General features: G+C 39.3%; 1 protein-coding gene across 1 annotated transcript in view; it reads left to right on the top strand.

Moving 5' to 3' along the window:
* The window catches only part of Ttc39b (tetratricopeptide repeat domain 39B), a 131312-nt gene continuing 103435 nt past the window's right edge, over window positions 1-27877 (top strand). Inside the window, exon 1 of the mRNA XM_076845961.2 lies at window positions 1-139. Within this exon, the coding sequence (XP_076702076.2) occupies window positions 98-139 (42 nt within the window). The 5' untranslated portion in view covers window positions 1-97. The remainder of the gene's footprint in view (window positions 140-27877) is intronic.

A 27877-nucleotide genomic window follows, 5' to 3' on the forward strand; every position in this document is an offset into this window, starting at 1 on the left:
CTCTCTCACCAGCCCTTGGTTGAGCACCCAGCGAGGAAATAGAGTACCTTATAAGTTTCTTGCTTGGTATTTGGGCGGCCGCAGCCGAGAAAGGAACATGGCGCTTGTAGGCAGCCGAGTGGAGCTGGAAGCTGATGAGGTACTAGCGATGGGCAACGCGGGCGCTACCCCTGGAGCCCGCACCCGGGCGCGGGAGGGATGGGCGAGCCCCGCTTGGGGTGGCTGAGGTCCCGCCCCCTGGGTCCGGGTCGGGGACCTGCGGGCTCCCGCTCTGGCTCTGAGGTAGGGGAAGGGGAGGGGGCTGGGTGCGGGCATCTGGCCTTGGCAGTCTCTTCCTTTCGGGACAGGAGGGATCTTGCGGTGGGCTGGCAAGGGGATGTTGAACCCCGAGTTTGGCCCCGGGACGTGTGGGTGCGAATGAGCGGGAGCGTAGGACCTGGAGCTCGGAGCTGTTCAGAGTCTTCCCCTGGACTCCCGGGCTTTCCAAAGTAGGACCCCGAAGTCCTGACACTAGCCCTCTGGGGTTCTGGACCTGGGAATCTCGCCTTCTATGGAAGTTTCCTGGTGGCAGAACTGAAGGGCTTACGTTCGATGAAAAGAGAGGGCAGCCAGAGGAAAAAGAAGCCGAGGGACATCTGCCAGAACGGCCAGGGCTGCCGGAGGAGCTAACCCCCACAGGCAGTGATGCTTCTTGCTTTTGCTGTGGTGCCGGGACACTTCCTTAAGTGAAGGACCTTTGAGAACTGTCAGTGGCCTTCGGTGGTCTTAACTATTTAATTAGCCACTTCTTGTCGCTGCGCACCTGGGGCTGAGCACTCTGCGGCCCTGCGGCAGGCGCGCAGGACCTGTTGATTTACTGACAGTTCCTTTCAGCGCTTGCCAGCTCCAGAAAAAGCGCTGTCTTGCTCTTGAAGTTGAAGTTGAGGCTCCTGCGGCAGCCGCAGGAACTGCAGAGCCCCTCAGCCGCGGCTTCTGCCATTTTACCTGACTTGAATTTTACAAGTCGCTGCCTAAGAAGGCTTCGGTTTCAAATGATGCAATAGTGGATGACCTGGAGGAGGCGGGATAAGATTTCTGTTCATCTCTTTAATGCTTGGACACTCCTGAAAACTAACCGATACTATGCTTTAAATGTGGGCCTAACAACAAAAACAGAACTACAGTACCTTTGCACAACTGGTAGAGAAGAGGGCCAGCACGATGTCCAGAACTTTGCTTACATTTTCACAGTTCTTTGACCATCATTCATTTCTTCCTCAGTGTTTTTTGGTTCCTGATTGTATATTACATTAAATATCCATGTTCCTGGCATGCAAATCTCTCCACAGTATGATCTCAATTGTTTATCTCAGGTTCCTCCTCAGCTGTCTCCCTGTATATAATCATTTAGTTCAATCATATTTTAAACAAGGAAGAAAGATTGGGAGTAGTTAGTAAATTTGAAGTGAAATTTCTGAATCCTTGGCTGCTTGTCCAAAAAGATTTTCTATGTTTAGGGTGGAACTATGGCGCTATAGACAGGACCCTGTTAATAATTAGATTGGAATAATAGATGTAAACTGGGACTGTTCTAGCATAGTGAGGCATGTGATAACTCAAGCTGTACTCATTACCTACAAGATGAACCAAAGTGTTGAAATGTGTGAACTGGTGGGGAGTGCTCTAGCTCTGTTGGGGGAAATAGGTTTCAGAGCAGTAGAGAGTCTGGCACAAAGATAGTTGGTATATGTTTGTAGAATGAATGAATGAATGACTGTAGAAAAGATGTTGCTTGGTAATGTCTCAGTTTTTGTTAAACAATTTGTTCATTAACTATAGGATTCCTATTTATTACATGCCAGGTACTGTGCTAGTCCTAGGAGATAGCAAGTACAAACAGAACTCATTGTTAATGCCAAATCCACTTTTGCCCCTCATATTGTATTTTATCTGTTAGTATAAATGTACCAAGCATTTATTGATCATTTGCTCTGTGCTCAAACTTGGTAGGTGCCTTAGAAAAATAAGACACAGTCTTGGCTCTTTAGGATTTTCAGTCAGGGTAGAAAGATATGACCTATGTAAAAAAACTTCAGAAAATAGCTCAAGGCAGGGTGAGCAAGTAAGAAGTAAGAAGTAGGGTGCTATAGACTGAGTATTCTTGATTTTTTTGGTAAAAGATTTCTAACCGTAAATGGACCGAAGAACTCATCATACTCATGAGTAAAACCCTGTTCTTCGATTTTCAGGGTGTATAAAATGAAAATAGCTATTTTATTTATAAGCTGCCTTGCTTATATCTGGCTCTTAGTGGTTTTTGTGTGTGACTTAAAATTTGAGGGTTAGATAAAAGTTTACATGTTACTATTTAATTCTGTTAAAGTAGTCAGCATTTTCTCTTTATCATTTGATAATAATTAAATGCTTAAAAAAGAAATTCATTCTCTTAAGAAGAATGCTGTTTTTATCACCATTATATGATACTCTTGAGAAGTAAAAAGGGACACAGTCGAAAGTAGAAAAGTATTCTGTTTGGAATTAGGTAAACTAGGCTCTCAGCTCTCTTTACCCCATAGTCATTCACTATTATTATATGTACATTTATGGAGACTAATTTGCTCCATAGTCATTGAGTCATTTATATGTGGAGACATCTGATTATCCTAGGTGCCAAGCCGTGTTCTAGCCTGGAGATACAACAATGAACAAGACAGACAGACCCTGCCAAGACTAGTGATTTTTTTAAAAAAATATTTATTTAGTTGTAGATGAACATATCTACAACTATTTATTTTTTATGTGGTGCTGAGGCGTGAACCCAGTGCCTCACATGCGAGGCAAGCACTTTACCACTGAGGTATAGCCTCAGCCCTGTGACTAGTGATCTTGATTGAGCAAGTCTGTCAACCTCTAAGGATTCTTTCAGTTTCTTCAACTGAAAATAGTTGGGCTAGAGAACTCTTAAGTTTCTCTCAGCTCTAAAAATCTATGCTTTTGTATGTGTGTGTGCGCGTATGTGTTTTGAAGGGGATGGAGAAGGGGGTTTTATGTTTTGGGAGAAAGGCTAATAATATGGAAGTCAGTGGGAGCACTGAGGTTAGGACTTGTATCCTCAATGGGAGCAAAAATTTGATTCTTGAAGGGGACAAAATATCTTAGATATTATAATGTTTTGTGGTTCTTCAAAGCTCAATCAACAAAATCCTTTTAACATTTTCACTTTTCTCACCTGTTTTTCCTTAGTATTACATGAGCAACATTGACATCAAGTTCATGGAAAATATACAGATGTGTGCAAGGTCAATACAACAAATTCCTGGCAAATTATCAGATGGCTATCATTAGAGGACCAATTGAGGACGTTCTATCAGTTGCTTGATCATATCTTAATTGGTGACTTTAGTTGGCTGCCATCAGTTGCATTGTGGATGTGGCTTACATTTGGCCCTCAGTTTCTTTTTTGTTTTTGTTTGTTTAAAATAATTTTTACTTTAATTTTTAATTTGCATGACATGAATTCCCTATTTACATAATAAAAGAGAAGTAAGAAATTATTTACTTGGAGAAAGAAAACTTTTCTTTTTTTTTTTTTTTAAATATTTATTCTCAAGCTTTAGGTGGATACAATATCTTTATTTTACATTTATGTGGTGCTGAGGATCGAACCCGGTGCCTTGTGCTTGCTAGGTGACCACTCTACCACTGAGCCACAACCCCAGCCCCCAAACCTTTCTTTTTTAAAGAAATTTTTTATTCTAATTTGTTTTATATGACAGCAGAATGCATTACAATTTATATTACATATATAGAGCACAATTTTTCATCTCTCTGCTTGTGTAGAAAGTATATTCACGCCATTTGTGTCTTCTTCATACTTGTATTTAGGGTAGTGATGTTTATCTCATTACACTATCTTTTTTACCCCTCTGCCCTATCTACAGTTTGTCTAATCTTCCCATGCTCCCCCTCTGAACCCCACTGTGAATCAGCCTCCTTATATCAGAGAAAACATTTGGCATTTGTTTTTTTTGGGATTGGCTTACTTCACTTAGCATTATATTCTCCTGGCTCTCAGTTTTTTTTTTTTTTTTTGGTGTGTGTATATGTATGACTTGAGATTTGAGGGTTGAATGAAAATAGTTTCTATTTTATTTAATTCTATAAAATATTCAACATTTTCTCTTTTCAGTATTGACAATAATTATATGAAGTGCTGAAACAGATAATATTGACCATACTTGAATGAATAACTAGTAGCTAGTTAAATTTAATATTATTTTATCATGTAAACCAAAAGATCACCAAAATAACTTATTCTTTATTCTTTATTTATGTATGTATTTTGTGATATTGGGGATTGGATCCAGGGCCTTATGTGTGCTAGGTAAAGGCTCTACCACTGTGCTACATTCCTAGTCCCTAAAATAGGTTTTGAATTTTATTTTTTTAATTGGTATTGGGAATTGAACCTGAAGTACTTTACTACTGAGCCACATCTGTAGTTCCTTTTATTTTGTATTTTGAGACAGGGCCTAACTAAGTTCTTGAAGCTGGCCTTGAACTTGAAGTTTCCTGCCTCAGCCTTCCAAGCTGCTGGGATAACAGGTGTGGGCCATGGTCCAGTTAGGTTTTGATTGTTGTTAAAAAAAAAAAAAAATGGTTGTGTTATTATATAGTTACATGAATTAGAAAATTGCATATATGATTTGATACATTTAAATTGTTAGTAAATTCTTGAAAGGTTAAATGTTAATATCTTTAAAGTTTTGAATTTGACATTTACAATTTTTATTTAGCTATTCTGAATCTATTCTGAATAAAAGCTCTACTTATTAATTTTATGTTTAAAATATATATGTAATTAAAATTTCATGGGGAGGTGCAATTAGGAAAACAAATATATAAACACTCCTTAGGGAAGTGATGATGAAGAAAGGTGGAGAAACACTGAGGGAAAGAAATTGCTTATGTGACAGATGCTTTCATGAACTGCTTTACTTTTTAATTTCTTTTTTTCTTTTTTTGAGATAGAGTCTTGCTATGTTGTCAGGCTAATCTCTAACTCCTGGATTTAAACAATCCTCTTACCTCAGCCTTTTAAATAGCTGAGACTATAGACATGGGCCACTATGCCTGGCTTCATAGGTCTCTTTTTGGTCCAGGATATTTAAAACCAAATTCTGATCTAGAAATTTTTTCCCTTTAAAGTTTAGATGAAGGCTTTGTTTTGGTCTCTTGGCTTTTTTTTTTTTTTTTTTTTTTTTTTTTTGAGGCAGGCCTGGCTAAATTGCCCATACTGGCATTTAACTCTTTCTGCCTCTGCCTTAGCCTGAGGAGTAGATGAGATTATAGGCTTACTCCTGTCTGGATGAAGTTTTGATAAAATTGCCATAATTTTCTTAGAGTCAGATTCATTCTTTCATTCCACTGATGATCATTGGGTACCTCCTAGATGCCAATAGTCTGTAGATGCTGAAAATACACACTAGAGTAAGACTTACTGTCCTTGAGTGCATTGTCTAGCAAAAGACACTTACACAAAGCAACTAGTTCTATCTTTGTGTCAGAGTAGGGTTTAGGTCATTGGACTTGGTCCTGAAAGAAGATCAGGATTGTGCTAGGCAGAAAGCAGGATAAGGTGCAGGCCTTGGTAGACATTGAGGTTGGTAGCAGTGAAAGCAGAGCATCTACATGGTGGGAAGGAGAGCCTGGAAACTGAAAGCCTGGTTCAGATTGCGTGCTGCAGTATCTAATGCCATGCTAAGGACTTTGGGCTATATCCTAAAAAATGGGAATCTGGAAGGTTTTTAACCAGGCAATATGATCAGATTGTTTATTTTAGAAAGATAAGCCTGGTGATGTTGATGTAGCAGATTGTGGAGTTGGCAGCAGGTGGGACTAGGGGCTGTTGCAACAGTTCACTTGGGAGATAATGAGGACTGGAGTAGAGCAAAGGCTGTGGGGTTGAAGAGGAGAGGCCAGTTTGAGGGACATTTAGTGAAAACATGGAAGAGGACTTGGCTTCGTGGCCTGTTTCCCAGTTTGAGGGTCAGTGATACAGGGAGGGAGAGAGGAGCCATTTAATTATAATGCTGAGTTCCTTGTGTAACCACAAGCTTGAATGGTGATGATGTCACCGAAGGAAGAAGAGAAGGGTTTGGGTAGGTGCAGAGGATGGGGAATGATACAAGCAGAAAAACCTGTGGTTCGATGAGAGTTTTCTTAGTGAGGGGGCATAAGTGGTTAGTTTTTGAGGGTTTGGATTTGAGCAAAGTTAAGAAAGGGTATTTATAAATTGGTAATGCAGGCTAGTGGAAGGAACACTCAATTTACTATCAGTCTCAACTCCAGCTCAGGTTAAGCAACAGGCAATTTTGCTGAAACATTCAGTCTTGAATCTCTTTTGAAATCCCATCTATTCTTTTTTTGGGGGTGGTGGTGGTGCTGGGAATTGAACCCAGAGCCTTGTGTGCATGCAAGGCAAGCACTCTACCAACTGAGCTGTATTCCCAGATCTAAAGGGACTCTTGAAGCGTGGAATGCCTGGGAGTTCATAATGCCATCTCACATTTTCAGTTAAAGGCTGTGTGTGTGTGTGTGTGTGTGTGTGTGTGTGTGAGAGAGAGAGAGAGAGAGAGAGAGAGAGAGAGAGAGAGCGTAGTAAGAATTTTTTAGCTGTGATCTGTGGACATGTCCCCTTGGTATTGCTCATATTATGCTGACACACATAGGACCTACATATTGAATATTTTAGTAAAATGATAAATTGTGTGTATTTGTGGGTTTGATTGTAACTCGTAACTAGTGGGAATGATTCTGTCTGAATTAATATATTGAATACTGTGCTGGTTGGGGGGAAGGCTAGCAGAGCTCTTGTCCTAGGTTGTAGTCTAGAGGGAGATGGGTGACAGCCTTAAAAGGAGGGATGCCAGCATGCTTTAGGAGCAAAGAGGAAGGCACTTCACTTGGGGAAGGAGTCAGGGATAGCTTCCTGGAGGAGGCCATTTCTTAGAAACCTGGTATTACAGGATGAATAGGGTTAGCCAAGTAGAAGTGATGTAGGGATGAGGAGAGCTTTTGAAGTGTTTTTCAGGGAGGGAATAGCAGGATAAGGTACAAAGTTGAGGGATAGCCTACAGTGATTTGGGTGGCTGGGAGGAAATGAGGATGGAGGGATACTATATTAAGGTTCTTGAGAGATAGAACCATAGGATAGGGGAGGTAGGTAGGTAGGTAGCTAGATAGAAGAGGGAGTTGGAGGCTAAGAAGGTCCCACAGTATGCTCACTACAAACTGGTGAGCCAGGAAAATTGGTAGCATGGCTCACTCCAAGTCTGGAAGCCTCAGAACCAGGGGAACTGATGGCATAACTCTCAGTCTGAGACTGGAGGCCTAACAACATGAGGGGTCCATTAATATAAGTCCTGGAGTTTGAGGGATGAAGAACCTTAAGTTCTGATGCCCACCGGCAAGAGATGGATATCTTAGTTCCAAAAGAGAGAGAGAAAAACAAATTCACACTGCCTCTGCCTTTTTGTTTTGTTTAGGCCCACAGCCAATAGAATGGTGCTTGATGATGGTGAACCTTCCTTACTCAGTCCACTGATTAAAAAGCCAATCACTTCTGGAACTACTTTACAGACATGCCCAGAAATAAAGCTTTGTTGGTTGTCTGGGTATCTCTTAGTACAGTTAAGTTGACACCTGAAGTTCACCATCATGGGTAGGAAGGGCATTTAGTCTTACACACCACATAGTGGAGTATATTGTGTGCCTTTAAGATTCTGAGTTGTGGGGATTGGGGTTGTGGCTCAGCTTAGCACGTGTGAGGTGCTGGGTTTGATCCTCAGCACCTCATAAAAATAAATAAATAAATAAAATAAAGGTATTGTGTCCAACTACAACTAAAAAATATTAAAAAAAAAAAAGATTCTGAGTTGTGGAGGGATATAGAGAGGTGGCCTGTTAGGTATCTGAATGATAATACATAGAAGCTGATGGGAGGGAGACCTACCAAAGTAGGGAGAGAGTTGGGTTTCCTGTGTTGTATTTGCAGAATGAGTATTGGAACCCACTGAAGACCTGGTATATGCTAGGCTTACTAAGTATTGACTAGTCTATGATGGGTAAGCTATAATTTTTGACCTCTCTTGAGAAGATGGTAGGAATGTGAACATAAATAGACAACTTAGACAGGACATGAGAGAGCATTTGTAAGCCCTGTGCTCCAAGGAGAAGAAGAAAAGCTTTTATGGGGCATTCAGCTGGGATGTCACATCAAGGGTCCCCTAACTTTTTGGCCCTTGGTTTCCTCATGGGCAACATGAAGGAGTTGAAATTGATTATCTGACTATAATGTTCCTTTCAGCTTTAATATCTATCATCTCGAAGGTGACATTAGATCTAGAGTTGAAGGGGTGAAATTTCAGCAGGTACTGAGGAAGCAGATCACCTATTCTCCAGGCAGAGGGAATAGCAGGGGGAACATGTTTGGAATGGATGAAGCATGAGGCCATGTGACTGCAGGATTGGGCATGAGGGAGTTAAGTGGCTAGGCAGGAAAACTATGGTGTGTGTTCCAGCCAGATTTTGGTAGGCTTTAAACTAGTTCATCTAAGGATGTCCTCCTGCCACCCCACTCTGTTTTTGTTTTTGACAGTTGGGAGAGGTATGTATTCTGTATTTGGGAAATGTTTTTCCTTTCTCCTCCCCTCTTTTTTATGATAAGGGAAATAACAGTATCCCATTTCAGTAGTTTCACTTGCCCCTTTCTCAATCTCAGTTCCTAGACTGTAAACTGAAATATAGTGAGTAGGTCAGACATGTTTGAGGAATTCCAGAGGCTTACATTTCACCACATAGATTCTCAAGTTCATGCCAGAGCCCACTGGACCTGCTACTCATGTGGTCAGCAGGACTAGTCACTATTTTTCTGAGCATGTGCTGGGCATTCCTTTGCTCCTACCCTGCTTCTTCCAGCCACTGCGGCCTGCAGTTCTGGGATTCCTGGACTTTTTCAATACACGACACAGTCCTTCCACTCAGAGCTTAAACAAAACAAAAAACAACAAACCTCAGATTCTCACATAATTTTTCAAACTCAGTGCGGCATGTTCTTTTTGAGAGGAGGCCGGCAAGATAGATAAGGAGAGAGTGAGAGAGTCTTGAAGAGAAGAAAGTGGGGCTTGACTTAAGGATCTTATCCCCAGAAGCCTTCATATGTCATCTGGTCGGAGCCATCTGTCAAATATTCATTGACCAATACCAGCCACCTCCTGTGCAGAGCAGCATCAAGCTTCTTAGGGAGCAGCCAGCTGGGTTCAGGTCCTAGTTTCCTTGTTGTCTGACCTTGGGTTCATTATGTAACTTCTTTGATGCTGTTCATTTATGAAGAATGAAATCAGATTATGTTTTGCAGAATACCTAGCACATGAAAGTATTCCTTTTCCCTTATGCATTTACTTTGAGGTATCTCATCACTGTTCATTATTTATAAATTTGATGAATAATCTGCAGATAATGTTTTGGTGTGTTAAAAACAATTTTATCTTATATTTACAGACAATTGAGAAGAAAATCTGCAGGAATACATGCTTTAGAAAAGAAAGTAAATGACAAGTTTGGGTTACTCAGTTGGCTTAGGTACTGAATCAGAGTTAAGAAGCCGCATGCTCTGACTCTAAATTTATGCCCTCTTCCCAAGGTCAGGGGCCTGAAAACTTCATAAGAAGCCCAAATGCAGCCTGTACCCTAGCTGTTTTTGTAAGTAGAATTTTTTGGGGACATAATCATCCCAATTTGTTTAGGTGTTGCTGTGGTTGCTTCTGTACTACAGAGGTATAGTTGAGAGGTTGGAACTATATGATTCCTACTGCTGAAATACCCATAGGTCCTTTGTAGTTTGCTGACCCCTGGAGTAGGAGATTTCTGGGGATATGTGTAAGTTTGTTTATGATGTGTTGTAAGTCTTATAGATTAAATTTGCTTATTTCCTTAATACTTTATTATTATTATGATATATTTATATTTATTATTAATTATCATGATACTAATATTAAATATTTTTTTTAAAGAGAGAGAGAGAGAGAGAGAGAGAGAGAGAGAGAGAGAGTTCTTTAATATTCATTTTCTAGTTTTCGGCAGACACAACAACTTTGTTTGTATGAGGTGCTGAGGATCGAACCCGGGCCGCACGCATGCCAGACGAGTGCGCTACCACTTGAGCCACATCCCCAGCCCCATAATATTAAATATTATTATGGTTTGAATGTGGGGTGTCCCCTGAAAGCTCATATGTGAGATAATCCAGGAATGTTCAGAAGTGAAATGATTAGATTGTGAGAGCTGGGACCTAATTGGTGGATTAATCCATTTGATGAATCAATAATTTGAAAGGACCACTATGCTGGGTAATAATTGTAGGCAGGTGGGGAGTGACTGGATGAAGTAGTTAAGGTGGGGTGGGCTGCCTTGGGGATTTTTATTTTGTCCCTGATGCCTGGATTTCCCTCTCTGCTTCCTGGCTGCCATGAACTGTGCAGTTTTCCTCTGCCATGCTTTTCTGCCGTGATGTTCTGCCTCACCTCAGGCTCAGAGCAATGGAGTTGGCTGACCATGGAATGAACTTCTGAAACCATGAGCTAAAATAAACTTTTCCTACTATAAGTTGTTCTTGTCAGATATTTTCATCAGAATGATGAAAAACTGACTAGTATATATTAAAAAAGAGAGAAAAATAGAAATTTATTTGTTATATCCTTTAAAGTGGTGTGGTGCAAGTTCTGGAGTCAGATGGACATGGATTTGAATCTCTGCTGTTTCTTGCATAGCCTCGGATACATTACTTAATCTGTCTTCAGTTTCTTCATCTATGAAATGGAGATAATAGAAGCTATTTCATGGGGCTATTGTGGATTAAAGGTCTACATAGTGCTTGGCACTTGAGAATCAGATGCTGGCTCTTAGCACTTGGTTGTTAAGGCTACTCTATGTTGCTGCTTGGCACTGTTTTCTCAGCAGTATAAGGAACAGGCATTGGATAAAGGTTGGCCCATGCAGGGTCCTGCACAACAGTCCTGCTCCACTGTTGGAGCCTGTAGGATGGGTGCAGTTGACTCTTAGGCTCATCCCCAGGACTCCAGCTGGGTAAATTCTACAGATATACAGCCCTTATGGCTTTCCTTTCCTGAAGAGAGAGGAGAAACCACTTAACACAAAAGAGAACAGTAAACAGACTCAAGGGCCATCTATTCTAGCTCCATCTACAACTGAACAGTGTTAGTACTTATCAGCTGGGAAACTCATCATGTCAGTAATGTATAGGAAATAGCATTTGCCACTGACACAGAAGTGGTGTTGTAATCTCTTGTTTCTCTGAAAACAGTCTTAGAGGGTTTTTATGTAGCACCTATATGTTAATAGGAGACTCTGATCTCTAAGAAGCATGTTTATATTCAACTACTCTATTAGTCCATTTTGTGCTGCTATAACAGAACCTCTGAGACTGGGTAATTTATGAATAGAGATTTGTTTCTTACAGTTCTAGAGGCTGGGATAGTAAAGACTGAGGGGCTATATCCAGCAAAGATCTTGCTGCATCCTAACCTGTCATCTCATGCGAGAGAGCATGCATGCATGTAAGAGAAAGAGGAGGCTGAGTTGGTTTTTGTCACATTTCACTCTTGCAATAAATAACTTATTTAATATTAGCATTAATCTATCACTCTTAATAGATCCACCTCTCAACACTATTGCATCCGGGATTAAATTTATAGCACATGAACTTTGGTGGATACAGTTTAAACTGTAGCAGTTACCCAATATAAGAAGCTGAAAGGTAAAGGGAGGTGACAAGATGCAAACACTCCTGGGTTCTTGAGGGAGCTCTAGGTTCTTGCTGTGCCCCAGAGCAATCCACTTTTACCTTGTTTCTCAAATTAAAAATTTGTCCATAGCTTCTTATTGCCTTTGAGGTAAAATGTGATCATTGCAGCATAACACATAAGGCCTTAATTAGGGTCTAGTTCAGTGGTTCTCACATTTTAATGAGTATAAAAATTATCAGGATGGGAGCAGGTGGCTTGTTAAGATGCACATACTGGGTCCTACTGCCAGCATTTCTTAGTAGGTCTGGATCCAGTCCTACAATCTGGAGTTCCTAACATGGACTTTTCACATTTGCTCTTTTGAAGTGATTGTGGTTTCTCTTCTCATGCCCAGTTTCCCAAAAGGTGGTCCTTTGTCATTTCCCAATTCTTTCATTCTGCTGTTCTCTCAACTGGCTTATTCTTTTCATCCTTTAAGATCTCCTGTAGGTATTCTTCCTCTTCCAGTCTTCCAGATTCTGCTTCCTTCCTTCCCTCCAGATGCTAGCTAGCTTCCCTGGCTACCTATCCCTTTGGCTTCTGTGCCATGGCGTCCAACTGGAATTCAGCAGGAAAGGAACCCTCTCCCTTAGAGACAAAGCAGCAAAGGAACTTTTTCTAGTGCTAACAGCATAGTACTTTTATCCTATGTACTGTGTACATAATAATATCCTATAGTACATAGTACTTTTATCAGGGACAATTTACCTGCATAGTCCATTAGCATTACCTCTGTACACTTAACTCCCACATTATCAGATGTGATTTACATATAAAATTCACTCTTTTTTTTCTTTTGGTTTGTTTTTGTGGTGCTAGGAATTGAGCCCTGAACTTTGCACTTGTTAGGCAAGCACTCTGTTACTGAGGTACACCCCCAGCCCAAAGTTCACTCTTTTTAAGTGTTCTATGATTTTATTAAATTTATAGAGTTGTGTAGCCATCACCATAGTCCATTTTAAGAACATTTCCTTCACCCTGTAAAGATCCCTTTTGCCCTTTTCCTTTCAGCTTAGTTTAAAAATCATCAGGAGAAAATAAGATTTCCCAAGCAGAAATAAAAAAAATGAGCATCTGTTGAAAGCAAATGAAAGAGAATACAAAAAGAAAAAGAAATGGAGACAGACCTCAATGATTCAGCAATGCTTTATTAAGCAAAGGAGGGGCACATTTTCTTTCTTCTTTTTTTTTTTTTAAGAGAGAGAGAGAGAGAGAGAGAGAGAAGAGGAGAGAAGAGAGAGAGAGAGAGAGAGAGAGAGAGAGAGAGAGAGAGAAAGAATTTTAATATTTATTTTTTAGTTTTTTCGGCAGATACAACATCGTTGTTTGTATGTGATGCTGAGGATCGAACCCAGGCCACACGCATGCCAGGCGAGCGCGCTACCGCTTGAGCCACATCCCCAGCCCAGGAGGGGCACATTTTCAAGGACAAAATGTTGATGGGCTACAAGGTCCTGAGTTTTATAGGGTTTATCAGGGCCGGGTCATGGGAGGAATTTTGGTGGTGGGCTCATTTAGGACTGGGGAGCATGGTGGGTAGGGGATCGGTGGTAGATAAGGGAAGTTTCCTGGGGCCTACTAGACTGGAAACAGCCTGTTCAGCTATAGGTGGGGGCCAGGTACAGTTCCTCCTGTGCTCTTCCCCATTTTCCCTTCTGCTTTCCTCTGGCTGGACTTCTATTTTATCCCACCGCAATGACAAAATCTCCAAATTTACCACAGACATCTCCCCACACACTTGGCAGGAGGGCAGGTAGGGGAACTATTGTAGATAAGGGAAGTTCCCTGGGGCCTGTTTTCCATATCTGTCATCTGTAATAGGTGATGAGGATAAAGCACAGGTATTAGGTATCAGTAAGCCAGATTGGAGAGCAGGGTGCATTTGGGTCAGTGGTTGACATGGCTTACACATTGTGACATCATCAGAAGGAAGGTTGCTGAGCTTTGTGCATTACCCCTGCCCACGAGAATAATTTGTTCCATATGTGAGAAAGCAGATGTGTATGTAGTTCATATCGATGTTCCCCCCGCCCCCCCGCCCCTCTGGTTTTCTAGTTAATTCCCCAAGACATTTGCTATTTATCCAACATGTTTAGGTTCCCGCTGGAAGGATGCACAAACAGTTGACATTTCTAAGCCATTGCTAGTTGAGTAAAAAGAACTATCACTGTGTCCAGTCTCAACTAGGACCAAACAAACAAACAAACAAACAAAAACCCCAAAAACAAAAAAACCAAAAAACCAAAACAAACAAACAAAAAAGACCAACCAAACAAAATCAGCCTTTTTACCAGCACACCCGAATTTCAGACTTGTATCTGTTCCAAGCAAGGCATGTGGAAGTGAGGAAATAACATGGACAGGCTTGGTCAGCAGGCGTGATTGTACTTCTGCTTCTTGCTGGCAGCGTGACCTTGGCCAAATTAATTAACCTCTTTGTGAGCTTCAGTCTTCTCATTAGTCAAATGGGGATTCCAGTGCCCTCTTCAGAGTTGCTGGATGCTGTGGCACCTTACTCACTGCCTGTCATACTATAAACACTTAGTTACAGCCATTCATTTGATTAGCAATTAGGTATAGATTTTGCTTTTCATAAGTGCATTTATATGGTAAGGATTTTATAGAACAGGAAAAGAATCATGAATCATGGTTAGATTGTTTTAAATGCTTCACTGGACATATTGAATATATTGGTATTAAATATTTATTTGCTGATAATAATTTTAAAATCAACTTTAAGAAGGTAAGATTTTTGTTTTTGTTTTTATTTTAAATCCAGACAATGGTAAATGTCATTTAGGAGTACTGGCTCAAGCCAGGGAACCAAGGGCAAGGTACTCCAAGCCAGTTTCCTAACTCATGCAGTGGAGCAGAATATAATGACATCTATGTACCCTGCAACCTGGGGTGAATGAAGAGCACTCACAAAATAGGGATGGTTATACTTTATTCAGTACTCTTAAAAGCATTGTTTGAACGTTCACAGTTCTAACAACTTGCTTATTTAGTAATAATAATATATGTGTTATTTATTTTTCACTTTTTTTTTTTTTTGAGCTGGGGATTGAACCCAGGGCCTTGTGCATGTGAGACAAGCACTCTACCAACTGAGCTATATCCCCAGTCCCTTCACAACTTTTCAAGATAGAAAGTGTTGAGATTTTTTGGAATTCTTTGTCAAACCATGGCAAACCTAGTTTGACTTCCTAAACAAAATTAGGGATGAGTTTACTTAGATGTAAGACCCTAAAAGTCAAAACAGAGAGCCAATTATGTTTGAAATTTAAAAGGCACAGCTACTAGCTTAGGAAGTAATTTTCTTCTAAAGGTTTTCCTGTCATTACCTTCCTTTACAGTTTCTGGTGGAAGAGGTTACATTTTAATTGAGATAAGAGGGCCTTGTTTGAAGTATACAAAGCCCAGTTCAAGTAAGAACTTGAGGTCCTAATGCTCGGGAAGCAGATTTCACATGGGAGTAGATTAGGTTTGGACATTTTAAGACTGAGGGACCTGTGATATGTTTAATGAACTCTATGGAAGGCTGCAGGGCTTTCCATTTCTTTCATGGCAGTTGGAGACAATCCTTCTTTTTGTAATTTTCAGGAGCAAACACAGGGCTTTGAAGACTGATTCAAAACAGTAATGTACAACAGAAAACAGCATTGCTTAACCCCCTGCAAACCATTGCCTCATCCTTAATTCTATCTGTTCCCCCTCAACTTTCCCTTCCCTCTGCCAACACACTTCTATCATCAGTTAGTCTTGGTGAGTCCTCCTCATGAACATGACTCCATTCCAGTTCCCTTTTTTCACACCTTTTGCCACCTCCCGGGTCCCATACCATAGTTTTCTCTTCATCTCACTCCTCTGGGAGAGCCTCCTGCTTCCTCTCTGCCCTCAGCAATCTGCTGTCTACTCTGCAGCCCTAGTGGTTTTTTTAGATGTTAATTACATATTATTCTCCTGTTGGTAGCTTTTTAGTGGCTATCCATAGCATTTAGAAGAAAACCCATGCTCCTTCCTTCCTGTGACCTGCATAGTCTGGCTTTTGCCTTCTTCCTCAGTTTGTCTCCCAACCTTCCTCCTGTTTCTACTGTAGTTTCCCTAGCTCCCATTCAATTTCCTGAACATTCCAAATTCCTTCCCACCACAGTGATCTTGCTTGGGTACTTTTGGCCTGCTGACTCATGTCCATCTTCCCAACTTCCTGTCCTTACTATGAAGGTCAAGTACAGAGTGAGGCTGTCTTTAGGTCCCATCTTCCAAGCAGACTTTCTCTTTTCTGCACTTTATATCCTGTTTGTTTCCTCTCAGCTATGATCACTATCTGTATGCTCTTATTTATCTGGCATCTCTCTCTTGGTCTGTCAAGTTTCAGTTGCAGGAAGCATATTGCTGTCTGTAGTTTAAGGAAGAAGAATTTAAGAAAGGGAACATGCTGCTGTAGGAGTGCTTGGTTCTAGGCTGGTATTCAGGAATGGCTGCCAGTCCCATACAGAATTGGCCCACTTGGGGAGATGCCTGTATTTTGTGGCTGATGATTCTAGGTCTGTGTTAGCTTTCTGTGGATGTGACAAAATATAATACCTATAAACAACTTAAAAGGAGAGAAAGGTTATTTAGACTCACAGTTTCAGAGATTTTAGTCCATGGTTGCTTGACACTGTGATTTTGGGCCTGTAGCAGCACAAGAACATCATGCCAAGAACTTGTGGGAGTAATTACCTTACTCTAGTCACTAAGAAAACTGCTCTTCTCATGACAGCTAGGAAGGAAACACACACACACCAGGGTCCCAATATCTTCTTCAAGAGCATGTCCCAATACTAATCTTCTTTCCAAAGACTCCATCTTCTAAAAGTTTCCCAACCTCCTTACCAGTACTATCAGCAGGTGACCAAGCCTTGAACACATGGGGGAAATTTGGTGGCCATTCCAGATACAAACGATAATGAGGACTTGGAGTTCACAGTGTTCTGCAGTAGTTAATGATCCAGGGATGGGGTGCCAGAGTCAAGAAGCTTTTCTGCCACTGCCTTTTATATATCTATGTCTATATATCTATATCTATATCTATATTTATATCTCTATATATGTCAAGTGAGAGAGTGGACACTGGAATGCTTCTGAAATAACCTCAGTTTTATTACCTCTGTTAGACAGCAGAAGTAGTCAGAATGAGACAGGAAAATGGCCCCAGCTCTCTGAAACTCACACAGGTATCTCATAATAGGTAGAACCTAATTCATTCTCAAACATTTAGAATAATGATTTAAGAAATCAGCTAAGGATTAATAATGAAACTCAAACTTCAGACAATAGCAACTCAAGCAAACCCTTAATATCCTCATTTTAATAAGGTTTATTTTAGAATATACATTAGAGCATCAAATATGGAAGTCAGTGGCTGTATAGCTCAGTTTTCATTAAGAGAATTGGAAAAATAAGTGAGTTTTATTGCTAAAGTTTAGATATGCCTTAACCATATAAGGTTAAGAATTCTCACAATATGAATTCTCATAATAAACAAGTTCTAGATATTAGAACATTTCTCAGAGGGAGTAAATTGAGAATTTAAAAATTATCCTGGGGACAAATTGAGTACTGTAATAATTAAGGGCAATAGTGTATAGTAGAGCATTGAAAATAATAGGAACCCTTGAATCCATATTTATGACAAATAACTATATGAATATTTAGTAATTATATATAATGGGGGAAACAGGGTTTTTGTTTTAGTAGAATGCCAAAGGCAGAGTGGAAGGAATGGAGGGAGTGCTGAAGTTGAAAACTTAGTTTTTAACTGTCACCATTGATTCAGGAAGGCATCATCCTAGCTGAATCTAGGTGAGGAGCATGATATCTTACTTGGTCTTGTACTATCTCATCACAGGCTCCTTAGTAATAGATAAAAATAGTAACTGTTGCAGAAATGGGAAACTCCATACCATGTGATCAAAATTAACATCACTGAACAGGTGGATGAACATCTGTCTCCAGAGATAAATCTCCTGAGAAGGACACAATGCCCCTTATGTAGTAGTCTAACCTGATTATTCACAAGGATACATCAGAGAAACTTTTTTTTTTTGTACTAGGGATTGAACCCAGGGGCAATTAACCACTGAGTCACATCCCAGCCCCTTTTTATATTTATTTGTTTATATTTTTGGTATCAGGTATTGAACTCAGGGGCTCAACTACTGAGTCATATCCCTAGTCCTGTTTTGTATTTTATTTAGAGACAGGGTCTCACTGAGTTGCTTAGCAACTTGCCATTGCTGAGGCTGGTTTTGAACTCGTGATCCTCCTGTATTAGCCTTCCAAGCCCTTGAGATTACAGGCATGTGCCCCTCACACCTGCCTGGCCATCAGAAACTTTAATTGAGGAAGTTTATAAAAAAGAGAGCAGGGCTATATTCTCTAAAGTTGTCAGTGTTATAAAAGATAAAGGCTTTGAGAATGATTAAATGATTAAAAAAGGTTAAAGAGACATGACAGCTAAATGCAATAGCTGACTCTAGACCAGATCTTGTTGTGTAAGAGAAAAAAATGCTAGGAAGAGTATTCTTGGGTCAGTTTACCAAATTGGATAGAATTGGGTAGAAATGTAAAATAGTTTAATATATAGAAGTGAACGACCATACTTGGGTTATGTGAGAGAATATCCTTGTTTTTAGGAAACATACCCTGAAGTATTTAGGGTCAAAGTCCTGCAGTGTTTGCAGTTTATTCTTAAATGGTTCAGAAAGAAAAGCTAGGTAGGGTGGAAGGTAAAGGGAAGTGGATTGAGGAGAGGGAGTAAGAGATTATAAAACAAATAGGATAAAATGTTAATGATAAATAAATCTGTATAAATTGTATACAGGTGTTCTTTGCTCTAATCTTATTCTGGCAACTTTTCTATGAGTTTAAATTAATTCTTTTTTTTTTTTTTTTTTTTTTTTTTGTGGTGCTTGGGATTGAACCCAGGGCTTTGTGCATGTGAGGCAAGCACTCTACCAACTGAGCTATATCCCCAGCCCTTGAATTAATTCTAAATAAAAATTTCCTAAAAGTTGTCTGGAGACTGAGAATATTGCTTGCATACACTCTGTGCAAAAGGATCTGATTTGTAAAACAACTTGAGGTTAAGAATCTCTAGAAATGGGTCTCATTAGAACTGAGTTGTACAAGGACTTAGATGAAAGCCATTCCAAAGAATGTATTAGCTTTAAGGTGATACTTTTTTTTTTTTCAGAACCATTGCACATAAATAACCCACAGATGCTATAACAATTATGGACAAAATTAGGAAAAGATCTTTTGACTAAGCTGGGTGTGGTGACTCACAACTGTAATCCCAGTGGCCTGGGAGGCTGACACAGGAGGATTGGATCTGGAGTTCAAAGCCAGCTTCAGCAATTTTGTGAGGCCTGAAGCAACTCAGTGAAACACTGTCTTTAAATAAAATACAAAATAGGGCTGGGGATGTGGCTCAGTGGTTAAGTGCCCCTGGGTTCAGTCCCTAGTACAAAAACAAAACAAAACAAAACAAACAGATCTTTTGACTAAAGTGGGGAAGACAGTATAAAACATTTACAAAAGGAAAACAAATTCAGAATAAATAGATATTTATAGGATGTTTAAAAAAAAAAAAGATTCACCTTTAACCATAATGAGGCCCCTCCAAACTCCCAAGACCTTTGCTTGCTCCTTTTGTTTTTGCTAGTGTTTCTTCCATTACCCTTCCCTGGTCTGGAAATAAGGTAATTTTGTTTTCTTATAGGCTAACTCTTTATATGTTCATTCAGAGATTTATTTTCATTAGATTGCTCCCTGGTTTTAGCTTTCCTTTGTATGGCTCCAGTTGAGGGATGGAGACACAAAGTTGCTTTCAGATCATGTGCTAGTTTCTTACTGGAGACTGGAGTCTGTTGCCATGTTGGCAAGTGATTGGGTTAATAACAACAGCAGAATCCCCTTGGTGATCTTCAGCTTTAGTGCCCTGAGCACTGCCTGGCTTTTGGGATACTCCCAGATGTGGTCACATGGAAATTTTCTGATTGGAGCCTTGGTCAGCGAATGCTTATGCTCATTATCTATAGTAGCAACTGAAAACTTTACATTCAGTTTAGTTGCTAAGAAAGTGGTGTGCTTGACTGAGCCCTTCAGACACAACCCTTCCCATTTTCTCCAGGAACTATTTCATTGTTTCAATATATTCATGGGTGAACTCCATTTCCTTAAAACACACCTGGAGAAACTTCTTACAGTTTGGAGTGGTGGTCATCCTCTTCTGCAGTCTAGGCAACACTGAGGCTCTGTCCATGAACCTAAATAGTACCTTTCAAAACTCTGGTACCAGTCTAAGCATTGACCATTATTAACAATCTTACAATTTTTTTTGCCAACTATATGGGCCAAAGTAATATTACATTTTAAGTGAACATTTCCAAATTGTTGGCTATTGGATTTCTTCAGTGTACTGTGAAGTGTGCACATCATTGCTTTTATCTGTATTCTTTTTTTTTTTTTTTTTTTAGAGAGAATTTTTTAATATTTATTTTTTAGTTCTCGGCGGACACAACATCTTTGTTTGTATGTGGTGCTGAGGATCGAACCCGGGCAGCACACATGCCAGGCGAGCGCGCTACCGCTTGAGCCACATCCCCAGCCCATATCTGTATTCTTTTTGATTGTCTCTTTTGTTTTTGGTACTGGGGATTGAATCCAGGGGTACTTTACCACTGAACTACACACACAGCCTTTTTATTTATTTATACATTTTTTTTTGAGACAGGGTCTTACTAAGTTGCTGAGGCTAACCTGTAACCTGCATTCTTCCTGTCTTAGCCTTCTGACTTGCTGGGATTGTAGGCATGCACCACCATTCCTATTCCTATTTCTTTTCTTTCTTTTTTTTTTTTTTTTAATATTTATTTTTTAGTTTTCAGCAGACACAACATCTTTGTTTGTATGTGGTGTTGAGGATCAAACACGGGCCGCATGCATGCCAGGTGAGCGCACTACCGCTTGAGCCACCTCCCCAACCAATTCCTATTTCTTATTGATGCTTTTCTTTATGGTTTTTGGTTCTTGTGTCTTTTTTTTTTTTTTTTGAGAGAGATAATTTTTTTAATATTTATTTTTTAGTTTTTCGGCAGGCACAGCATCTTTGTTTGTATGTGGTGCTGAGGATCGAACCCGGGCCGCACGCATGCCAGGCGAGCGCGCTACTGCTTGAGCCACATCCCCAGCCCATGGTTCTTGTGTCTTGCCTGAAAGATTATGTCTATTTCTTTCTTTTTTAAATATATTTTTTTTTACAGTTGTACACAATAACTTCTATTTATTTATTTATTTTTATATGGTGCTGAGGATTGAACCCAGGACCTTGCATGTGCGAGGTGAGTGCTCTACCGCTGAGCCATAATCCCAGCCCCAAGACTGTGTCTATTTCTTTTCTTGTTTTTGATTCTAGAGTTGAACCTAGGGCCTTGCACGTAACCTGAGCTACACCCTCAAGCCATATTCCAATATTGTAAAAAAACTTCCCTTAAATTCATCTATAATATTTCTCTTTAATCTATCTGGAAATTTGTATGTGGATGTACTTTTATTTGTGCCCCAATAAATGATCAATTTCCTTAGCATCATTTGTTACATAATTTATTATTCTCTTCCCAGTGTAAAATCTTTTTTTTTGTACTGGAGATTAACTCAGGGATATTTAACCACTGAGCCACATCCCCAGCCCTTTTTAAATATTTTATTTAGACATAGGTCTTGCTGAGTTGCTAAGTGCCTTGCTAAATTGCTGAGGCTTCAATCCTCCTGCCTCAGCCTCCCAACCTGCTGTGATTACAGGCGTGCGCCACCATGCCCAGCTCCCAGTGTAAAATCTTGACTGAATAATGAAATAAATTTCCATGTGTATAGGAATTTGTCTCATGTTCTGTTGATTTCTTTCAACATATATACTCCTGGGCCAGTTCCATAGTTTTTGTCAGAGCAAATCCTATAAATTTTTTCCTTCCAGATAGCTTAAGAACTACTTGTCAGATTCCACTGAAAGTGATGTTGGGATTTTGAATTACAGAACTCTATGTAAAAAAATTCTCTCAGCATAATGGATAGGCACTTAGGCAATGGAGCCAGATAGGCCTCAGCAGAATCCATTTATTAGTTCTGGGATGATAATCACACCTAGTTTAGAGAAATGTCATCAGGTTCATATGTTTAAATTTTATTAGTTGTTGATCAGAATAATCTACATTCATTTAAGAAATGATGTATATGCACACACAAACAAACATGTATCCACATATGAATACAATTTCTATTTATGGTAGTACTTGATATGTAAACAGATGCATTGTGTATTCTTGGGCACATTCATTTGTTCTTTTTTCATCCTTGAAGTAGTCTTGCTGGTTCAGGTGTTGTGTGTAGGCACTGGGCTTGGTGATTGTGGATATAGCTCAAGGGTAAGCCTCATGATACCTGTGCCTGGAGGGAGAGCAGGAGTGAAACACAACTACACATCTAATTTTGTAATTACGATTAAGATATGTTTTATAAAGATAAGTTAGATTATAACTCTGGACTCGGTGGGACGAAGTTCCCTTTGTCAAATATCTCAGTTTGTTGACTTTACAGAATTTCCTTCTCACGAACAGTTTTAAAATCTGTAAGAGAATCAGATTCTGTGGTTGGACTCTGGCCTAAGTCCTGTTTCTGCCAACATGGTGTGACCCTGGGCAAATTACTTACATTCTCTCAACCCTAGTATTTTCATTTGTAAACTGGGGCAGTACTAAGCCACTCCAGAAGGTTAGGAAGAATGTATATACATAAAAAATGTAGAACAGGGGCTGGGGTTTTGGCTCAGTGGTAGAGTGCTTGCCTAGCGTGTATGAAGCACTGGATTCAATCTTCAGTACCATATTAAGAAAAAATAATAATAAAATAAAGGTGTTGTGTCCATCTACAACTAAAAAATATTTATAAAAAAACCATGTATAACCATACCAGCATCCACATTTTTAGCATAAATTAAAAAAAATTTATAACATTTTCCCCATATTCCTTTAAAAACCAACTTTCATCAAAGTGTAATGAATATGCAATAAAATGAACCATTTTAAGTGCATAGATTAAGTGTCTTAAAAATATAAACTCATTTAACCATCACTACAATCCAGATAAAAGAACATTTCCATTGACCTCAAAGTCCCCTGGTATCTCAGCATTCATTTCAAATTATGTTTTTGTTTTTTCTTCTTTGTACTGGGGATTGAACCCATACATACTCAGTCCTTTTTTTTTTTTTTTTTTTTTTTTTTTACTTTGAGACAGAGTCTTGCTAAGTTGCCCAGGCTGGCCTTGAACTTTCGATCTTCCTGCCTCAGGTTCCTGATTTCCTGGCATTACAGATGTGTGCCATTGTGCCCAGCTTCATTTCAAATTCTGTTTAATGCATTTTTTTTAACTAGAACTTTAGTATTCATTTTTTAGCATGTTTAGAATTTTTAATTCATTTTAAATTTGAAATACTAATTATATCATCTATTATACAAATGATCCCTTGTGGCATTTCTGTATGCTAGATTTGAGTAAATTTTTGTATTTAATAGCTTCTCATTAGAATTCAGAATGTCAGATTATAATGGTGTTGATTCAATTAATTTGTTTTTTGTATAATTGAAAGTTTTTTCCTACATAATAAAATGTATAGGGTGGTATTTAGCTTTTTGCTGTAAATTTCTTGCTGTTGAGGGTAGAATGCTGGTGGGGGGTAGAGGAGAATTTAGTCTCGACACAAATGATGTGTCATTTTTAGGCTTTTTTTCTCTTAGTCTGGCCTAAAGGAATGGATTACAGTTTGCAGTATTTCTGCTTTACTAACACCTATAATTCTGTGAGTATAGAGACCATGAGAGGGAAGGTATTGTTCAAATGGTCTAATATTTGGGCAAATAACTTTTCCTTGTAGCAATTGCAATGAAAGTAATAATTTAATGAGAGCTGACATTATTCAGTACTGTTTTGGGCCAGGCATGACCAATGGCTGCTTACATCTCATTTTATTCTTTCAGCCCCACAGGTTTGGTACTAGTGCACAGACGATGAGTATGCATCTCGGAGAGTCTAAGGAATGTGCCCAAGGCCACACATAGTTAATGGGTGAAGCTGATGGTGGGACTTTGGCCCATATTTTTAGTATTCATTACCTTTTGTTTAAAGCTCAAAGACAGCGAGCATTTTTGGTTAATAATCTCCTATCTGCCAGCCCTTAAAACTTTGTTTTATGGACTTTTCACATCTATTTCTCATTCTGTCTTCAAGGCTACCAATGGGTAGGGAAGGAAATCCAATGTTTCATTTGTGCAAAGGTAGGTAGACTTTTTCTGTAAAGGGTCAGGTCAGATACTAAATATTTTTGGGGACCTTATATCTCAGTTGTAACTGCTCATTTCTGCATTTTTAGGAAAGTAGCCTTAGAAAATATATAAATTGTGTTTCAATAAAACTTTATAAACAGCAGTTAGGATTTAACCCGCAGGTTGTCATTTGCTGAGTCTGCAGTGGTAGGCATCTATTTGGGGACATTATAACCCTCATCCAAGAGGAGGCAGAACCAGGATTCTTAGTACCAAATGCTGTGCCCTCTCCTCTCTAAACTCCAGGTTGCAGTGCATAGTACCACTCAGCGGTGCTGTTAGGACACTCAGTTCATAACAGTAATTGTGGTAACAACTAATGTTTTCTACTGAATGATTTGTTCTAAGTGTTTTTCATTGTGACATTTGATCTGTGCACAGCCCAGTGATGGGAGACTGAGGTATGTTTACTCACAGAGCTGATGGCAGATGAAACTGGGGTTTGAACCCAGGCAGTGATTACAAGCAATAAGCTCAAGTTTTCTTACCTTCTGTGCCTGCATTTTGGGGTTTCTCAGATTAAGGTCCCTGTTGAAGCCTCATTTTTCAGAAGCTACCTTCCTGGGCACTCAAATTATATGACAAGATTCTTGTGTTCTCCTTTTAAGGCATTTAGTATGAAGCAGAGCTATAAGTGAGGGAATGCTACGTCTTCCATTTTTTTTTTTTTTTTTTTTTGTGGGGAGTGATAACTGGAAAGTTTGAGGGTCAAACAAGGTAATGCAAGAGGTTTCTTTGTTTATCTTGGGCTTTACCTGAGACTTTAAGCTGTAGAAACATTTTAATGATAACAGTAGAGATTATTTATTGAGTGTTTTGTCACATATCTCAGTTAGATCTCAGCAATGCTAAGATTTATTATTCCCATTTGATAGGTGAAAAAATGGAGGCTCAGCCATAGGTAAATTAATTAAATCAGTTTCCTCATTTTAATGTCATAATTATTCTTTTATGTAGTGTAGTTGTGAAGATGAGTCAAAACATCTTAAGGATCTATAGCAGGGCCGAGATTGTGGCTCAGTGGTAGAGCGCTCGCCTAGCACGGGCGGGACCTGGGTTTGATTCTCAGCACCACATAAAAATAAAGGCATTGCTTTTAAATAAATAAATAAATAAATAAATAATCAAAGGATCAATAGCAGTGATCAGATTCAGTTGTGTTACTTCTTATCATTACTGTTTTTATTATCAGAATAGAGTAGTAGTAGTGGTAGTAGTAGTAATTGTAGAGGTGAAATGCATGCCCATTTTTTAATGATTTTTTGTGAATTAAAAATAAGCATATAAGATCCAACAAAATGCCTGGGTATTAATAAGTGGGATTTGTGATTATTCATAGAAGAAGCTATGTAAACTCTCTGCCACTTAATTTTAAAATATCTCCATCAGTGATCTTTTTAAAATTAAATAACTTAAAACTAAATTTCTTGGCTCTCTTTGTTATTTGCTTTGGATGGAATTATTCTCATGCAAAAACAGTGTGCCCTAAATGATCCTTTGTTCACCTTAGATTGGGTAGATAAGGTAGGGCCAGCCCTAGAGGGTAGGAGATATTAAGTGACATATTAAGTGATTTATAAGGTTCATTTTACAGTTGTAAAAATAGCAGCTGAGCAATATGCACAGGGAAGTAAAATTGCTCATTTATGTGAAACAAATTCAACAATACGCAGTTGTAAACACCTACATTTTATATGTACTCTTTGTTATATACTGGACATATTGTACACATTTTGTGTTTGTACCTACCCATTCTTCTATGGGGTCAAGTCCAAAATTATGTATACTTTATTATAATTACAGTAATTTCTTTTTTTTTTTCTTTAAAGAGAGAGTGAGTGTGTATGTGTGTGTGTGTGTGTGTGTGTGTGTGTGTGAGAGAGAGAGAGAGAGAGAGAGAGAGAGAGAGAGAGAGAATTTTTTACTATTTATTTTTTAGTTTTTGGCAGACACAGCATCTTTGTTTGTATGTGGTGCTGAGGTTCGAACCCGGGCCGCATGCATGCCAGGCGAGCGCGCTACCGCTTGAGCCACATCCCCAGCCCTCTTTTTTAAAGATATTTATTTTTTAGCTGTAGATGGACACAACACAATGCCTTTATTTTTATGTGGTGCTGAGGATCGAACCTGGGGAACCTGGGTCCGCCCATGCAAGGCGAGCGCTCTCCTGCTGAGCCACAATCCCAGCCCAAATCAATGATAATTTCGATTGTACATTTTTTCAAGTACTGATCTTAGTACTTAACTCTCAACTCTGTATTTATTTTTATTTATTATTATTATTATTTTAGTTGTAGTTGGATACAATACCTTTATTTTGGACACAATACCTTTATTTTGTTTATTTATTTTTATGTGGTACTGAGGATTGAAACCAGGGCCCTGCATGTGCGAGGCGAGCACTCTATGGCTGAATCACAACCCCAGCCCTGTCAACTCTGTGTTTAAAATGAAAGGCAAAAAGGGGAAATTTTTCCTCTTCATAAAGTTTATTTTTTTCAGTTGTAGGTGAACACAATGCCTTTATTTTTATTTATTTATTTTTATGTGGTGCTGAGGATCAACCAAGTGCCCCATCCAAGCTAGGCCAGCACTCTAACACTGAGCCACAACCCCAGCTCCTCCTCTTCATAAAGTTAGCTTTCATTTTTAAAAACATGCTAATCTGAGTGGAAACTAGTCATGCTAGCCAATGAAAAAAAAATTTTTTTTCTTTGTGAGAGCGACATCTGGTGGTTTGTTTTTAATTCTCATGGTTTCCTGGTTCTTGACCAGAAATTGTTGAAAATTCCAAAGAATCATAGTGCAAACTGCTTTCTTTTTCTTTCTTTCTTTCTTTCTTTCTTTTTTTTTTTTTTGCTTGGTACTCCACACTAGTTGGCTATCCAGGATCAAGTTAGTACCACTAGTGTGGCTTGGACTTTAGAAAAGCCCAGTGCTCCTTTTGAATGTAGTCCCTCTGAATGCTAGGTTTTCCTGAGGGATTTTGTTTTAGTGTATGTGATGGACAAACGGTTGCTTTGGAAAAAGATTTTTGTTTAATGCAAAGAATTTAGAGTTTTGAATAAGGGATGGAATCTGTGTTAACCTCTCCGTTTTATTCTTGAGGAGGCTGGAGCCCCAGAGTTTGAGTACATTGGCCAAAGTTACACTGGCCAAAGTCGCTCTGTGTTGGCTCAGGCTGCTCTGTGTGAGTCAAGGTTGTGCTCTGTTGGCCAAGGTCACTCTACTGGTTAAGGTTGTGCTGTGTTGGGCAAGGGCACTCTCTGTTTGCCAGGGTTGTACTGTGTTGCACTGGGTTGTAAGGTCACTCTGTGTTGGCCAAGGTGAGCTAAGGTCCTGTGAGGCTTATGAAGCTCTGTGTCTGTAAGTTATGTTTTTCTTGTTGGGCAATTCACTCAGTAAAATGGATGTATATGTGAAATAAAGGAGGCAAAGGCATGTTAAGACAGAGAAAAGAAGGCATATAATATTTTTTGAATATCTGTTTGCTACAAATATTCTCACATTTGACTTTTTATTCTCTTTTCTTAAGGAGGTTCAGAGTCTTTGGTGTGAAAAAGAGCTGTTGAAGAAGTACAATAATGGACCCCTGTGTCTTCTTGAGTG

Source organism: Callospermophilus lateralis, chromosome 2 (genome assembly GCF_048772815.1).
Source record: "Callospermophilus lateralis isolate mCalLat2 chromosome 2, mCalLat2.hap1, whole genome shotgun sequence".
Classification (NCBI taxonomy): Eukaryota; Metazoa; Chordata; class Mammalia; order Rodentia; family Sciuridae; genus Callospermophilus; species Callospermophilus lateralis.